This window comes from Rhipicephalus sanguineus, chromosome 2 (genome assembly GCF_013339695.2).
Source record: "Rhipicephalus sanguineus isolate Rsan-2018 chromosome 2, BIME_Rsan_1.4, whole genome shotgun sequence".
In the NCBI taxonomy this organism is placed as follows: Eukaryota; Metazoa; Arthropoda; class Arachnida; order Ixodida; family Ixodidae; genus Rhipicephalus; species Rhipicephalus sanguineus.
In genome coordinates, this window is record NC_051177.1 from 140,001,003 (window position 1) to 140,019,669 (window position 18,667).

Below are 18,667 nucleotides of genomic sequence, written 5' to 3' on the forward strand. Positions count from 1 at the left end.
CAGCTCGCCAATCCCGCACGTCAAATTTAGAAAGGTTTTTCGCGATGGCGTTTCACCAGCTAGTGCTCGAAGACCTCACGGTTTCTCAACTACAGGTCGTCGCTGAACAGAGGAACGGAAAAGGCTTCCATGTGCACTACACAGTACGTAGTGGTGCTTCTATTGTTCGGAGTGAAGCATTTGCATGAATATTTCAATTATTTCGCGCGTTCTTCACGTGTATTTCGTACGAACTTGGAAGAATTAAGGGATGTGTGAATACCGCACTATCTCGATAAATATCGTAAGAAAAGCCTATAGTTCGCGAAATCGCGAAATAACACGTTTAACGCTTTTGTATGGTCGGTTTCTTTTCTGTAGTGCTATCTTGGTCCCTTTAATGTTTCAACAGTTACGTCACGTGCATATATTATTTTTTTTTCTAGATTATACCGAGGCGTCCATGTTACGTATTTTATGTAAACTGGTTGCCTGCTAATATTAGGGAAGGATAGAAAAAGCTGGTGCAATATATGGCAATGAGAATTGTGTGGTGTCATTTGATTAGACAACTAGACAGGTACAGCACATCTGTGTGAGTCTGCGCGTGGGTGTTTGCGTGGTTGCCAGTGCATCGATTCACGCTCTTTTCACTATCTAAGATGTGTGACAAAGTATGGCCCAAGAGGAAATTCTTTTAGAGTGCGTTGTTCGGCCATACTTCTCCTTCTAACACCAGCAGAAATTTCGTGAAACAAATTACTTGGATAATGAGAAATACACAATTCATATTGAAACGATGAATAACTTGACTAAGCGTTAGCTGGAACGCCATATTAATCGCAAAGCAGTGTAGGAGCTCATATTAAGGTTTGAGAAGACCACTTGAAAAAAATTGGCCGCGTATCTGCGTGCTCCGCGGCAAATGTCGTATAAAGACGATAGGAGAGGCGCTGCGTGAGATATGGACGCCATCTGGCAATACGTCGGGAAACATGAGTGCTGTGTTGCGGGCTGGTAGTCCCGGCGCAGCAGCAGGCGAAGACCGGCGGTGACCAACGCGACCGGCGGGGACGCCAGCCAGCCCGAACACGCGATTTGGCGCGAAGCGCTGAAGCAGAAGAATGTCCGCACTCAACGAGTACTCTCCACACGCTCTTTTATTTACACGTCGCCTGGGTAAAACAGGAATGCCAGAGCGGCGCCTACAACCGGCAGCCTGAAGGCCGCCCACAACGCTGCTTTTTCATTTTTTAAATATTTTTTTTACCTTCTTGGCCTTCTCAGAAATAAAGTTTTTCAACGCCAACCCATGGCATTCGTACAGTGCAATACAGAACCGAAACCGAAACACAATAGTGAGCTCTTGCAGAGGGCACGGAGGAAGGTAAGTTTCAGCGCAGTCGAATTTTCAGCGCAGCTTAAGAAACTAGGGTCATTAAAATTGCGTATGTATGCATTTTCTATTAAAGGAACACACCATCTAATACTTACCTAGTGATGTTGCGCCTCAGATATGCGTGATATTTACTTTTTGATCGACAACGTTCACAAGTATGAACAGCCGTACCAGTTCAAGACGCCTGGCCCTTGGGCAAGTGGTTCAACTTTGGCCGAGTGGCTGAATCGAGGGACGTGCCGACAAACAGACAGACCAAAATTTCTCCGTTTAAGTATCCCAAGAAAGACTATCGTCTTTAAAAGATCTCTCACCGAAAAGTACAGGTGCATGCCGGTGGTACAGATTGAGGGGCACAGATGGGATAAATCAAGTGGGGGCAGCTTGTGCCTCACAGTGCTCTCTGGCGCCTCGATGAAAGCCTCGATATTTGATCACGCATGTGAATTAGCTACGAAATGAACCTAGGTGTAGGCTTCTTAATACATGGCTTGCACGTGACGTCACAGACAGTGCTCTGCGCTGGAGCCCCAACATGGCGGCCACCGTGACTTTTTTATCTCATTAGAGTGTGTCAGTGCAGAGGAGGACACCCAAGTATTTGGTCCCCGCGTTGTTTTGTGCTCTCCCCTCTTTCTTTTGTTCGCCAGCCGCGCCAAGGGGGAACACAAAGGAACGCGGGGGTTTTGGTGTGAAGGATGCTTGGGTCGCACCGGCGCTAATCTGATGGCTAGCCGTCACCGTTTCTTGCTCGGCGCGTTCGAACAAAAGCTCACGGAGCGTCTCAACCCGCTGGTCCCCCAAGATGGCGGCCACGGTGACGTCAGTGCAAGCTAGAGCACCGCACGGGCCGTGATTTTCGGCCCGGGCCCGGCCCGGGCCCGGAACTCGTTCAAGTTTACCCGCCCGAACCCGGCCCAGCAACTCAAAGTGAGACCCGTGCCCGCCCCGAACCCGAGAAATTATTTCGCCTACCCGGCCCGGCCCGGCCCGGCCCGACTACAGATCAGGCCCGACTGAGGCCCGACCCAGTAATCTAGGTGGTGTTGCCCGAACATGGAATCTACAGCAAGGTGTTTTTAAGTAGCACATATCTACGCTTTGTTGGCGCATGTTTCGCTAACAATTATATTTTAGCCTACGGTAATTTCTTGTAAGAAGGGGCTCACGGTGGAAACAGTTGAGCGGACGTACTGGGTAGAATGAATGTTTGTTCAGCAGTGGTATACTGTACCCATTTTTGCTGCAAATACAATGGGGATCATCAAGAGCGTTTTGTGTAGGGTATTGTAGCACGGAAAGTGATTTGCAGCATGAGTTCAGTTTCGATAGGGATCGCAATAAAAACAGAGGAGACAGAGAACAGAACGCTCATTTCACTTTGTTTTAATTGCGCTCTATTGAAATTTAAAGCATGCTCTGACGATAAAGTCAATCGTGCACCCTCCCGGATATGTAGCATTTGTCTTCAGCATAGCGGGACCTTGCCAAAGCAAGGTAAATAGAGGAAGAAAGCCAAATTTAGTACCTTGTTGTATATACACTAATTTAGATAAAGGCTATAACGAACCGCGTGCAGCACGTGTACTCTTAGAAATACGTATAAGCATGCCGAAAGGAGGGAAAAAATATTGGTCATTGCATTATTTTCATATATCACACCACTGCTGGTACATACAGCTTATAAGTTTTTTGCTGCATATTTTCTAGTTTTATTTCTTCACACGTTATTGTGCAAAAAATCTAATTATCAAGAAATACCGGCTTTAAGCCCGCCATGCGCTTTTGCATCACATGTCCTGCCGCGCTAAAGTTTATTGCACTGCTCGGCGTCGGCAGTCCTTGTTCTTAATTTCCGCCACTGGAGCAAATGTAGGATGCCTTTGTGGAGCTCTGTAGAATGAATATAGCTGTCCAGATCATCCCTTCATTTCTCACGTTCGCGAACGTCGGGCCACTCTTCAATGTCATCTATAAAACTCCTTTTTGAGGGCTTCTCCTTGCAGTTTTCAGCAGTGTATATATAGTATGCATGGTTTGCACCGTGCTCTTTTTTTTTTCATATTATAATGGCACATGCCTTCCTGACGATGTACTGGTAGAAGGTGGTCATTGGTCACCCAGCGCGTGTGTGTGTCTTCTCTTCTTGTGTGCGTGTCCTCAAAGGCTGGGTTCTTCGATTTTCCAAGTGGTCATTGGACTACGCGGGTAGGACCGGCAGGAGGTGGACGAAGCGATTTTGATCTCTTTTCGGGTTTCGTTCCAGTGTGGTAATAAAGGCGCGAATAAGCTTGTCGACGCTTAAGCCCTAACTACACGTAAGCGCTACAACGCGTCAGCGCGTGGCGTGTAGATCAGCGCCGCGCCCTCTCCCTATGTAGGGAGAGGGCACGCCACGCGCTGACACGTTGTAACGCGTACGTGTGGTCAGGGCTTTACTGATTCGATGCATATGATTCGCGATGAAGGGACATCACCCGGCACGGAATTCATAATTGTCTTTTTTCAAGCCATATATTTCGTCAAGCGAATATACTTTGCCCCACGGCTTGTTTAATGGACCTATGCTATTCGTGCACACTCCAACGCTGTTGCGGCAGTATCATGTAGCTTTCGCACCATATAGCGCAGGGGCCTCAAATATGCAGCCCGCACATGACTGTCTTCGTCCCATTTTTTTTTAAATTTTCTTTACAAGTACGTTTTTAAGCTACGCAGGCCTGACAGGTCTAAAGCATTTTTTTTTTTCGTGAGGTACGCCCTGCGGCCACCATGAGTTGATACATAATCGTGCAACAAAACTTTATATTTCAGAATCGGTGTCCAGATTTTAGTCATTTCGGAGATAGGTATCGATATGCTCTTGGAATCCTGCCGCCAAATACTCTTCAGAAATGACCCATATATGAGATAAGGAAAATGTCTTCCAAAAGGCAACTTGAGCTGACATTTGGTACAACCTCTTTCCCCCAACCCCCTTTCGCGCTCCTACCTTCGTCACTGTCCTGGCCCTTGCTGGAGTAAATTTTTGTGAATGCGGTCCGTAAGCTGAGGAGGACTTTGAGACCCGTGATATAGTGGAAAGACACGAAAGCTCAGATGTTAACAATGTGGGCACACAAAGCAGTCTGCGCATGTCCATCTCGTGTCACATGACCACTGGGAGCCGTGAAGGAGCCACGGAAAACGAATGTGTCTTTATAGGGATTCAATGTAACGAGTCTCTGTGCAGTCTTTCGTTTAATTGGAGGACTGCAACTCTCAGGAACGTTTTTCCACTTTGGATCTCTGTAATTGCTCTTACGATGATAAGTTATAGGTATAAATTTATTATTTTAAATTGATTACTGCGATTAAACAATAACATTTTGGATATAAAATACTAGCATATCCAATAACTACAGAATAGGGAGGTGTTAACTTTATAAGTGCCTGGTCTATTTGCTTTTAGCTTGCCCGTTTTAGATAAATCAAGTAGCACCATATGCAAGCAGCAAAAGAAGTTCAGTACTTGTCTCTCATAAAACTTCTCCGAATAGCTTTCCCGGCATAAAAAAAAGCGCTTTTCAAGATAAAATGTGCGACATATATGTGTATGCACAACGTATGTCGAACAAACTTAAAAGGACGCCTCGCCACGGTGGTCTAGTAGTTATGGCGCTCGGCTGCTGACCCGAAGGTGGCGGGATCGAATCCCGGCGGCGGCGGCTGCATTTTCGATGGAGGCGAAAATGTTTGAGGCCCGTGTACTTAGATTTAGGTGCACGTTAAAGAACCCCAGGCGGTCGAAATTTCCGGAGCCCCCACTACGGCGTCTCTCATAATCATTTCGTGGTTTTGGGACGTTAAACCCCAGATACTATTATATTAAACTTAAAAGGACACGAAAGAGAAAAATGATTTTTCTATTATCACTAAATTACTCTTTTACAATTCGAAAATCACCACGGTCGCCGCGATAAGGCTCTTAGTAAACGCGATAACGCGCAAAGAGAAAATGCGGGTCCATCTTGAAATTCGCGCAGCAGACGCCATGAGGTCATGGATTCTGACGGCGTCTACTGGGGCCTACGAAGTTCCTAATCGATGAAAATGAAGTATATATTGACGGGCCATAGACTTAACATACCAAGTTTCAGGAAATTTCCTTGAGCCAATATCCCGAAAATACGATAAATATAGCCTGGAATCCGTGACGTCACGCGCAGAGATTTCAGCGCGAAATTTAAAAGTGGAAGTTTGAGCTTGATTTTCCCCTCTATTCGTAAACTTATGGTGGTGAAATGAATGACATTCGTGTTCTCAGAGTACACTTTATCAGTCTAAACCGATTCAGTCTTTCACTTTAGAGTCCCTTTAAGAACTGAGCAAAGTCCAAGCCCGGCCCGACCCGAGCCCGTCACCTCAAACCCGGGCCCGGCCCTAAGCCCGGAGCTTCAGGCCCGAGCCCGGCCCGGGCCCGCCATGAAAAGCACTTTACCCGGCCCGGCCCAGCCCGTGGGCGCGTGGGGTTTTCGGGTAGGCACGAGCCCGTGCAGTGCTCTAGTGCAAGCTATGTATAGCACCATGCTGCCATCTAGCAAAGCCAGGCGAAGCTCGTGGCAGCGTGTGCTTATGGTGCGCGTAGCGCGTGGCTTGGCTCTTATAGGATAGAACGCATCTGGAATAAACATGTGTCCACGTAACTCAGCTTCCTGTATTTTCGCTGGTTCCTGACGACTTCAACATGGTGTCAAAAGAACAGGTGCTGCCAGTGGACATCGGCTTCTAGCATCATCTTTGCGAAGGACGCCGCAAGCAAGAAACCGCCGGTGTGCTTCTCTCTACACACATACACCCGTCCCCCCGACGCAAGTATTCGAGACACTCAAGGACACACCGGTTCTCTCAGCTCCTACTCGTCAGCTGTATGGCCCAGATGGAAAGCTTCTTCCAGCCGCAGCAGTGGCACTACTCGAGCACAGCTACCGCAGCCACGCGACTACTCAGGATATCTACGTCCTAGATCAGATCTGCACTCCGTTGCTAGGCAAGCCAGCCACCAAAGAGCTACAGATGCTGACATTCGTAAATGCCGTTGCCGACAAAGTGAACCCGAAAGAATTTCCAGCGGTGTTCGAAGGACTCGGCAAACTACACAAAGAACACCGGATTCAGCATCAACCACGATCAAAACCTTTCGCACTCAGCTCCCCGAGGCGCATCCGAATTCCATTGTACGAAAAGACAAAGCTGTAACTTCAAAGCAAAAACTCGGTGTCATATCACCTGTTGATGAGCCGACCGAGTGGTGTGCACCAATAGTAGCCGTCTCAAAGCCCTCCGGAGACGTGAGAATATGCGTCTACTTCACAGAACTGAATCGCCACGTTCTCAGAGAATGGCATCCTATTCCTTTCGTGGAGTACACTCTCGGACTTCATGGAGCTAAGATGTTCTCTAAACTCGATGCCAACTCCGGATTTTGGCAAGTTCCACTTTGTGAATAATGAAGGAAACTAACCGCATTCATCTCAGCCTTTGGGCGCTTCTGCTTCAACCGACTACCATTTGTAATTGCATCACCTCCTGGCTCCTGAACACTTGCAGAAGCAGATGGCGCACATTTTGCAAGGCGTCAGTCGAGTTGTCGGTCACATGGACGACATCCTCATCTGGGGTTCCAACAGCTATGAGCACAATGAGACACTTCGATAAGTGCTGCAGGCACTCGCAAAAGCTGGAGTGACACTGAACGACAGCAAATGCGTGCCTGGTGTTCAACGCCTTACATTCCGTGGACACTGGCTCGATGAAGATAGAACACGACCCGACTAAAAGAAGGTTGAAGCCATACTGAAAATGGAGAGTCCCAAAAACAGGACCGAGCTGCAGAGAGTTCTAGGAATGGCAACACACCTCGAAAGATTCGTTCTCAATCTCTCTGATATTCTGCAGCCACTCATACTCCTGTTGTCAAAGAAGTAATAATTTGCTTTGGGTGCTCCACAAGAACAGGTGGAAGTCGGTGCTCTCGTCGCGTCCTGCCCTTGGTGTTGACGACCCACTGTCAAAAGAGAGAGTCGTCACAACTGACGCATCATCTTTCGGGCTGGGAGCATTAATGCGGCAGAAGCAAACGAATGGCAAGTTTTCTGTCATCGCTTGTGCGTCAAGGTTACTGTCAGATACCGAGAAGCGTTAAGCTCGGATCAAAAAAGAGGCTCTTCCTTTAGTGCGGGCATGAAATAAATTCAGCAGTTACCTTGTTGGCGAGCTGTTCAAGCTGGAGACGGATCACAAGCCGTTGGTTCCCATCTTCACTTCGAAGAGCCCTGACGACTTGACACCCAGATTACAGAGGCTAAAGATGAGAATGATGTGATATCGATATAAGGTTGCATATGTTCCAGGCAAAGAACGTCTAGCCGCAGACACTTTCGAGAACGCCACTGCGAGAAACAGGAGACAGCGAGCTAAAGGAAAGCGTGGAAGCTTTCCTGCACTCTATGGCAACCTCTCCTCCGATAAAGCAGCATTGTCTTCAACGGTTAAAGACATCTCAACAAGCAGACCCTATTTGCGCACAACTTCTTCTGCTGTGCGAGAAAGAATGGCCCTCCAGGAGAGACTAAGGACTTGACCTAAAGCCCTTCGATGGCCATCGACACCAGCTCACTGTTGATAATGATTTTCTCCTCTACGCTTCGCGAGTTGTCGTCCCTGACTCTTGCCGAAAAGAAGTCTTACGACTTTTGCGTGAAGGACACTTTGGCATGACAAAGACACTTGCTCGAGCCAGAGCCTGTGTCTGGTGGCCCACCATATGATCTGACGTCTCGTCCCTGGTGAAGCGACGTCACCAATGCATCGAAACAAGAGTCAACAGGAAAATGCCACTAATATAAGCTCCGAATTCCCAGAAAGACCTTGGCAACGCATTGTAATGGTTTTGTTTCACTTTCAAGAACGAGTGGTGGTTGACAGCTACTCATTATTTTACTCATTGGTATTCAAGATACCCCGAACTGGTTTGGCTGGAGAAGCTCGCTTCCGCAGCTGTAGTCAACCACTGCAAGTCATTTTTTGCACGCCACGGAATTCCCGAAGAAGTGGTTTCCGACAATGGCCAGCAGTTTTGTCGACTGAGTTTTTACTCTTCGCCCAAGGCTACGGTTTCAAGCACATTTTATCTAGCCCTCACTATCCTAAAAATAATGGACTTGCAGAGGCTGCAGTGAAGATGATCAAGAGATCCATGACGAATACCAAGGACCCTCACCTGACACTTTTAGCTTACAGGTCGACTCCTTTGAAGAATGAATATAGCCCTGCCGAACTACTCATGGGTTGTCTACCGAGATCTATGGCTTCCTCTTTGTTCCACCAAGCTGACACCCCAACTGCCATATCAAGACAGCCTTCGGAACTTCGAGGAAAGGTACCGAAAACCATAGGCGTGCGCATAGGGGGGGGCAGGGGGGGGGCGGCCCCCTTAATTATCTAAAAGGGGGGGGGCGCAAAATCCGACCCCTACATTGACCCTTCTAGTCACCTAAGAGGGGGGGGGGTGGCGCAATATCTTCCCCATACATTGACTTAGTAGGGTGGGGGGGCGCTGCGATGAACCTTTGCCCCCCCCCCCCCTAATGGGGAACCCTGCGCACGCCTGTGCCGAAAACGTCAAAGGAAAGACTTCGACAGACGTCACGGAGTCCGCGACTTGCCGGACCTTCTTTATGGAGATGCCGTGTGGATGACAGATCTGAAGAGCAAAGGGACAATTCAAGCCCCAGCCCATGAGACCCGATCCTATCGGGTCAACACCGACACTGGTGCTGTACGCAGAAACCGAACGCAGCTACTAGTTCCATATTCCCGCGGTAACAACAACGCAGGAAATGCCAGTACCAATGATTAGACACTCGTTCGCGACACTCGGGCTATAGACACTCGTTCGCGTTGCGGGGACACTTCCCACGGGCATACCAGAAGTGGGAGGTGCTTGAAGCCGCCTTCTGCAGCGAACTTCGCTTGATTGCACTGGGAAATGTCGTAGATGCTGCCATCTAGGCAAAGCCAGGCGAAGCTCCTGGCAGCGTGTGCTCGGGGTGCGCGTCGGTGGCGCGTGGCTTGGCTCGTAGGCTAGAACGCTTCTAGAATAAACATGTGTCCACGTAGGTCAGCCTCGTGCCTTTTCTCTTATCCCTGAGGACTTCAACATTAGCTAGTTCGCACCTCCCAGTCACTTTTTTTGTCGGTCGATCGAAGCCTCTTTGACAGTTCCCTTGACTGTTTACCTGTACCTGCTAGTCTCCTTCCCGGATTTACACTTCGGTACCATGCAAAAGATCTACCTGACATTCCTACGCGTGCATGAATTCTATCACGCAGGATCGATAGAAAACGGCTCTTTGCCATGGAATCAACTTATCTTGCATCATAGCCATGTGTGTTAGCACATTGCGCGTTATATTTTTTTTATTCGATTATTGTTAGTTGACACAGCAGCATACACACGTCAACACACATATAAATGACAAATACGGAAGAGGGAGGGAGCAAGCTGAGAAGTGCCGCGGAAGTGGCACGACGCCCTTTACAACTGTTCATCACCGCCAATGTGTTCACTATGCGAAGTGTGTTCACGCAAGGTTTAATTGAGATAAATTTTCTGGTTTGCCTGTGTGAACATTTAATATCGTCCGCATGTTTCATCATCCGCATGTTCAGCTGCTGAACCGAAGGTCGCGGGTTCGATCCCAGCTTCAGCGGTCGCATTTAGATGGAGGCGAAACGCTATAGAGGCCCGTGTACTGTGCGATGTCGGTGCACGTGAAAGAGCATAAGACAGTCGAAATTTCCGGAGCTCTTCACCATGGCGTGCCTTATGATCATATCGTCGTTTAGGCCCGTAAAACCCGAGATATTACTGTTATTTATTCATCCATGGGTGTGCGTGCGTTGCTATTAACTCGTGACACGTGAAGCGTGATGCACCGCCATACATCGTTTAATTAGGAGAGGGCAGCGTAAATACGCAACCAAATCCCCAATAGTTCCGAAAGTGCTCCTCACGCACGGGTGTCGCCCGCCGTTTTCTCGAATGTCCGTTGGCGCCGCTCATTGTGACAATGTATGCGCTTGTATCGTCGTAGAGCAGGGGTTGGCAACCTGCGGACCGCGGGGCAGTATTATGCGGCCCCCGTCACGACGTCAGAACCACCACCTCCTATCTGAAGGCCGACATGGCAGTTTTGATCTCAAGTGGGGTTAGATAGGAACAAAGAAAGATCGCTTCCAGTTGGCATTGGCCCCCATCTTCACACTTGGCCAGATTCACTTCCTTTCTTTGCAAAGGCCAAAAAAGCGGGAAGTAACATTCTTTGTGAAAATAATAGGTCAGGGAAAGACCTTCATCCAAGGAAAAGGGAAACTCATGTCCGACATGCTCGCAGACGTTAACGCTTTTGAGCTGAAACTCAACCTTTTCCAACAGCAAGCTATAGGGTCTAATCTTTGACACTTAATTCTCTTGCTGCAAAAGTGTTGTGGGATATACGAGCACACCGCTTCCCACCAAAAAGCTCTCAAATATCACTGGATTTAAAGAGGGAGTCCGAAGTTAGGTTCTCTGGTTTTCAAAAACATTGGAGTAGCATCCGCTTCTTTCAGAATCCTATTAGGTGGCAATGTGTACCAGTTGGAACTGGCTGATCTGTCGACAGACGATGAGCTCAAAGACACATTTGATGCGAAAGACGCTGTGAAGTTTTACGCTCGCCTCACAGATTCAAAGTTTTCGATTTTGAAGAAACTAGCAGCAGCCATGATAACAGTGTTCGGCAGCAGATACATCTGCGAACAGATTTTCTCGAGAATAAAGTTCATCAAATCAAACTTGCGTTCCCCGACTGACCAATGAACACCTCCACAAATTTCTGCGTCAGTCGGTGAGAAACTCTGATGGAGCTATTTGAGAGTTGGCTAAGAATGCTCCGCATCAAAAGTCGCATTGAAAGAGTTTTTTAACACGAAAGTGTTTTATGCCAGGGTCCACCAAGACTTTGGTGACGTATTTCCGTTACGGATATGACGTTGATAAAATGGACGCTAACGGATGAGAAAAAAAAATTGTAAGAAAAGGTTCTCCCGCCGGGTATCGGTCCCAAACGCTAAGCGTCCGTCGCTCTACCCACTAAGCTACCGTGGCAGATGCACGACGCTCCACAAACGTGCCTTATATCTCTCACACATTCTCTCTCGCGTGGTGCTCTCTGTTGGTGGGTTTAGGCGGCGCGGGACGGTGCCGACGTCTGTGGGCGGTGAAGGGAAGTAATGCGGTGTGGCACTTACTAGCGCAGGTAGAGAACGCTTCGACGACGACGCAATTAAGGCGACGAAGTTAAAGGGGTACTGACACAACATTTCGCGGCCGAGATAGCCTGCTGGATCTATTCCCGTGTACGTGCGTGTACCATATCTGCAAAATATCGACAAAAAGCTTGGAAGGTATTTTATATGAATTTTGAAGTTCGCGAGCGCGATCCAGCATTATAGGCCGCACCTGGTTCATTGACACCCTCGGAGGTGACCTGAGGTGACCCCCCTACTTCCCCTACGTAATCGTTGCAGCCGGTACAAGTTATGATGACGTCGTAGCCGCCATTTCTGTTTTGACACGCTTCCCGACGAATCGCTCCTCGCCAGCGGGTCAAACCTGAAGTGATTCACCACGTCGAAAATTCCTTCCATCCCCGCCGCAAGAAAATCGTCGCCATCAGACGACAATGAGCCCGACGACGACAGACCGCGCGGAAATGCGTCGCTGTTCTGTGTGCTGTTGGGTAACAGGTGTCTCAGCTTGCGACTGCTTCTGCGCAGAGCTGATAGACGGAGCGATCGAGGCGACGGTGAGTAAGGCAAATTTATATACATATATACAGAGGCGTTACATATTCGGCGCTGGGGCCGACAGCTTATTGGGCTCGCACAGCGGTGCGACGACGACCCGGGACTTCTTCGTTCGCTGTCTCGCTGTCTCTCTCTCTCCGCGCAGCTTGGTTCTTTTATAGCCCTGGGCGATCGCTTGCATCAGCCAGGAGCGCGAAGCCTCCAATCAGGAACCGCCGTTGGTCGCTGGCTCGAACCGGATCCGCGGATGAGAGGGCTTGCCGCACGTTGCGGGAGAGATTTCCTTCGGTTGCGTCAGACACAGCGCCGGAGTTGCCGGGGATTGCGTAAGGCTCCCGCCTCGTTGCATCAGCTGGTGTTGACGCTGGTTGCGTCAGACGCATCGCCGGAGTTACCGGGGATTGCGTAAGACTCCCGCCTCGTTGCATCAGCGGGTGTTGACGCTGGTTGCGTCAGACGTTTTACCAGCTTGAATTCCTTGTCGAAGCAAGGAAGTTTGGGTTGAGAGCCCTGGCATAACAGTGCTCACGTGACCGACCGTTTCACTCGCTAGGTGGTGATAGTTGCACCCGGCGGCTTGTCGTTTTTGGAGCTCTGTCAAACCGAAACTGAGGCTGTGTCGGTAATGATGAGCTTGTAATTAATTATCTGTCGCGCGCTGCAGCAAACGATGTGCCATGTTATGACTAACAGGCCCCCAGCAACACATTGCAGCAAAAAAACGCGGGGCGAAAATTTTTGTGACAGGACTCCTTTAAAGCAACGAAGCAGTTAACCATAGCCTCCGAGATTGCGCGCCGGCGCGCAATCGATACCTGCGAAAGACACTGCCAATTCTCGATACCCTCGAAAAAAAAAATCACAGCATATCCACGGAGTGAATGATGATGAGTGGGCGAAGCTGCGGAGGTTCATCGGTAAACCGTGAATCTTCCGTGAATTCTGCCCAGTACATCATCACCGACGTGAGATCGGGCGCGTTTATACTAAAGGTTCGATGAGAGTTATGACGACTGGCAGCTCACTTTAATTTTACATGTACGCTGTGAATTTTCATTGTTTAGAAAACCATTGCTTTAGAAAACTTCTGGCGTCTTTCGTTAAGCAGCCGGCGTCTTTTCGTTTTGCTTTAGAAACATCTGGCGTTCTTTCGTTTTGCTTTTAGAAAACATCTGGCGTCTTTCGTTGGTTTATTTCATCAATCAACGGTGTTTTGAACAAAATTTTTATTGTTTAATCACGCACTGGAGAAATCTCACTAGGCACTACCTTGGAGGTAAACAATGGCTGCTAATGGGAATGAGAGACAGAAGAAGTCGGCTTTTAGCTAACACTTACACTTCTACTTCTACTAACGTTTCCTACTGGAACATGCCAATGGCTGCTAATGGGGAATGAGAGACAGAAGCAGTCGGCTTTTAGTTAACGCGCACGCTGCGAATTTTTTATTGTTCAACAACGCACAGGAGAAATCTCCCACCGGCACCACCTTGGAGGTCAAGTACTAGCGTTACGACTGGTTACGCACTACGAAGGACGAACGGGTGCCGCTTTAAGGAGCTTCGCCCCTAAAAAACACTGGCCGCGCTAGCATCGGGGAGTCGCTGTAGACGCAGTTACGTTCTTTGTCTTTCGCTTCGTGTTAGCGCGTGACGGCTAGTTGTCGGAGTAGTGCAGCTTCCACGTGCGCCCAACTATATTTCACTGCCGACGGCTTCGAGTGTGATAGCACCGACTAATAAAAGTGCTGCAATAAACGCTGCAGAAAGGCAACGATATCGACGGTCGACTGTTTTGGAGGAGCGAGACAGAGGCCAGCGGGACGTGGAACGCCTGCGCGCGTTCGCGGCTCAAGCTACGAACCTCTGCCTCCCGTGTTGCTGAAGCGCATTGTGGTAGTGTATGCATGAGCACAGGCGTAGGTTACCTTATTACTCGGGAGTGCACGTCGTGCCGTGTCTCTCCTCAATTACCGACGCTTTGAAGAACTGCATATCGAGTACCAGTGTTTATTATGTGTTTGTTGGTGTCATCTTTGCGCTGGATTCGTGATACGCTGTGTCCAGGTATATGTTAAAAACTTCAGCTATCACAACGGTTAAATCATGATCACGGGCGTTAGCCTTTGCGATGGAGATGTGCCAATAGGCGTCAACGTGGGCGCATCCACGTCACGGTGCTACAGCTGCCAAACACCAATAGGCATTTTACAAGCTCTCATATATCGCTACATAATAAGCACTATACTTCTGTGAAGGCGCGTTTCACTATCGTGTTATACCGATTCCTATGACGTTGGGATCAGCCATGTTTTTTTTTTTACTTAAAGCCAATGATTGTAATTTGCAAGCTTCAGACATGCGTGCTCAGAATAAACATAATTTATATTCCAGTGTTATACATCACTGTCATTTCGCGAAACTTTTTGTATTTGCCTGCAAAGCCCCCCTCCCCCCTCCCCGGCTTTGCCATGCGGCCCCCGCCTTGTCGGCTTCATGCAACTCGGTTCTCCGCCTAAAAAAATCACAGCATATCCACGGGGTGAATGATGATGAGTGGGGCGAAGCTACGGAGGGAATCATCTGTAAACCGTGAAACTCTTCCGTGAAATGCGCCCAGTACATAATATAAAGAGTGTGAAACATCGTGTATATATTAAACATCAAACTTTTATTGTACTGTTGGTTTACGTGGTCCCTTCATTATCACTTGTGATCGGTGAAATGCAAGGAAGAAGTCCGCTCCCGAGCGAAAGAGCGCCAAGAACGACCGCATTCCCCGCTCGCCCTGTGCGAATTAAAGGCAAGGCTAGAGAGAAGACAGGACGCGCGTTCCACGACGCGAGGTCGGTAGCATGCCCAACGAAAGCCAACGGAACGCGATCGTGCAAGTGCTCCGGCTTCGCATCGCCTCATGGTTCCATTTAGCGTCCCAAAACCAAACATATTGCTCAAGGTGTGCCTTGCGTTTTTCGTAGAAATAATTTCTTTATCATGTACATTAAGACGAAAAGTTGAAAGCTCACTAGAGTGTATCGCCCGCAAAGTATGTCTTTTAGTGTGATTTAACTCTCGTACGGCAGGGTCCTCGCGCCGTTGCCGGTCCACCTCGCCCGTTGACGATCGGGCGAGGTGGCTACATGCAACTACTACTACTACACTTTAAGAAAAACATCTGGCGTTCTTTCGTTCTGCTTTTACAAAACATCTGGCGTCTTTCGTTGGTTTATTTCATCAATCAACGGCGTTTTGAACAAAATTTTTATTGTTTAATCACGCACAGGAGAAATCTCACCAGGCACTACCTTGGAGGTAAACAATGGCTGCTAATGGCAATGAGAGACAGAAGAAGTCGGCTTTTAGCTAACACTTACACTTCTACTTCTACTAACGTTTCCTACTGGAACATGCCAATGGCTGCTAATGGGGAATGAGAGACAGAAGAATTCGGCTCTTAGTTAACGCGCACGCTGCGAATTTTTTATTGTTCAACAACGCACAGGAGAAATCTCCCACCGGCACCACCTTGGAGGTCAAAGCGTAAGACTTGTTACTCACTACTATGACCACGACGACTACGAGGGACGAGCGGGTGCCGCCTTAAGGAGCTTCGCCCCTAAAAGGTTGTCGTAGACCCCTGTCGTAGAGGATCAGCGGACCCTCGCCTAGCGGGCGCGGGTTACATTTCAACGGAGTCCCGCTCGATCCTCTAAAGCACTAAGTGCAGTAGACGATATACAATTCCCACAGTAAATGTTTTAACGGGGAAGATGTTCTTAGTCGAGGCTTCCCCGTCTGTTGGCGTAGCGCTGGTCACAGGGCCTTGCGGCGTGGCGAGAGTGGGACTCGGTAGCAGTAAAGTCCCTAGACTTTTTTCTCATCCTTGCTAAGTACCGACCACCATTGAAGCGCCACCGACGAATCTCATTGGCTAACACTCGTTTCGGTAGCCATGTTCTCCCTGAACGCTTTTTCAGCACCTGGTGAAACGCGCCCCCCGCTCACTAATGACGGGGGACTAGCGGGAGGAGAAAGGCGCGTCGCTTTCGCATATTGTCCGCTGAAAGATGCCTGGCTAATGTACTTAGGCGTACATGGCTTTGTAAATCTTTCAAGTTAGGAAGAACATGGCGGCCGATGCCGGCTGCGCGTGAGAAAGGGTCGGAAGAAAAGGCAGTTGTCGGTACTTGGGGAAAAAGGGAAAAAACTAGGTACTTTAGGTAGGAGAGGAAGGGCTGCGCCGCGCCAAGATGGGCGAGGGCGAGGCTCGGTGGAAAGGGTAACCAACGAGAGGCGCACAAATATGGGTGAGGGTGAGTCCGACGAAGGGGACCATCAGATTCGTGTTTCGACAGTGCTCGCGAAGTGGAGCTGGCCGCACTTCTTTATTCATTCATTCATTCATTCATTCATTCATTCATTCATTCATTCATTCATTCATTCATTCATTCATTCATTCATTCCGCAGGGACAATCGTGAGAATTATTGTGACAGCGTATGCGTTTGCATTGTCCGCAGGGCGGTTTCGATGCGAGCAGGAAAAACTTCCGGCTCGCCTGCCCCGGTTATTTGGTAAGCGGGTGCGTATTGACCACAGTGTTCCAGTATCCAGCTCCCAGTGGCCTGAAGGGTCAGCAAAAGTGAGTGATTGTTTCCACTCGTAACAAAGAAGTCACAGTTTCGCCGCGAGGGTGCAGAAATGAATGCGATAGCAACAAATTCGGTTATACGAAGTAAGGCTAACGGCTTTAGCAGCAATATGAATAGCAGGAGGCACGAGCTTGCTGAGTAAGCAGGTGGGGGCTGCGGCGGGGCCAGACCCATATGATATTGAATGGACACGAGAAGCCGCTTGTATAAAGCGGATGTTGAGGACCAGCGGCTCGAGTGAGCAGAACATTTTAGGTCTCAAAGGATCAGATATGGCCTGCCGATAACGACTCTCCGTACTGGTGCTCCAACAGGGTGGTGACAGGACGATGCCAGTGTATCATATTGTTACGGTTCCATAGAGGTTGACTGTGTCTGTTTGCAGATGAGGTCAGGCAATGATAGGTGTTGATGGCGTCCATAGGTCGAACCAGCTCTTACCATGACCCGTGGCTCTTACCATGACCCGGCTCATACCGTAGCAATATTCAATGACAGGAACGCTTCAGGTGTGTGCGCGAGAACATACACCAGAGCCATCGCGCGCTTCTCTGTCACAGAGACGCAATAGAAACTTTGCTGTCGAGTGTGCGGAAACTTACAGCATGACCGACGTACTTGACACCAGCAGATGCAACTTTCCGACATCACTACCGTCTTCCAACAAGCGAGCGCTGGCACTCGATTGAACGCGGTGTCATCGGCAGCGCCCATTTACCGCGCGCTCAGGCACTCTGCGTCATCTAATAAATAATAATAAATAATAATAAATAAGTCTTTGCAAAGCAGAAGCAGCCCAGAGATGCGCGTACCGCCAACTGTAAAGTATGTCTACAAATAGCTCGTTATTTGTATGCTGTAGCGTGCATATGCGCATTTGCACGAGCAGTTCAACGCGTCCCGCCGTGAAGTCAAGGGCCATGGGTCGATTCCGCGGTCGCTCGCTTCATAAAATTTATTTTTCCGCACTATATGTCTCCGTGGGTTATATATATATAACGGAACATCACGGCGGCGCCGACGGCAGAAGCTCGCTGAGAGTGTCTCTACCGCAGTTGCTATTGCAATAAAAGCACGAGTGCCCCGTCCCTTGCCTAGCCTCAGTCACATTACTATTTGTACGTTACCCTTAAGAGATGCGATACACCGTAGAATAAGCATGTGATATACAATCCGCGGATTAAGTGAAGAAATTGTTTTATATCTCAGTGTTCTTGATACATTAAAGCCAAATCATTGTATTTGTTTTCAAGGCAGAAGTATTTCTACGCCGACCCAACGAGGAAACCTGTCCGCCCTTCTGTCATGTTGACTCATGTGAAACAAATCACTAGAAGAAATAAATGCATAAGCCTAAATAAATTCAGAAGCAATATTGTCGGTGGTGGTACGTTTCGATCGTGCTACTTCATGCTCAGTCGCCGTGTGTCCTAGGATAAATAGCCACGCTTGCATAAATAAGATGAAATACCGGGTGTTCAGAGGTAAGCTTTATGGCTTTAAAAAAAAAAAATCAGCGCTGAGAAGGACGCGAAAACCACCTTTGCAGATAAGTTTGTATCCAGAGGGACGTAAATTGAGACCATTATTGTCGCAGTCAGGCGGTCAATTAACTAAGATTGAGTAATGAACTTGTATTGCGATAACAATTATATGGACACTGTCGGCTGATTTTTGCCGTCGCCGTCATTCCCCGGATATGTATATGTATGTATATATATAAAAAGGCACAAAGAAAAATAAAGC

General features: G+C 48.6%; 1 protein-coding gene across 1 annotated transcript in view; it reads left to right on the forward strand.

Moving 5' to 3' along the window:
* Positions 1-18,667, forward strand: part of LOC125757379 (uncharacterized) — a 55,238-nt gene continuing 36,571 nt past the window's right edge. Inside the window, exons 1-2 of the mRNA XM_049412932.1 lie at positions 1-143; positions 16,790-16,911. Coding sequence (XP_049268889.1) covers positions 45-143; positions 16,790-16,911 — 221 coding nt within the window. The 5' untranslated portion in view covers positions 1-44. The remainder of the gene's footprint in view (positions 144-16,789; positions 16,912-18,667) is intronic.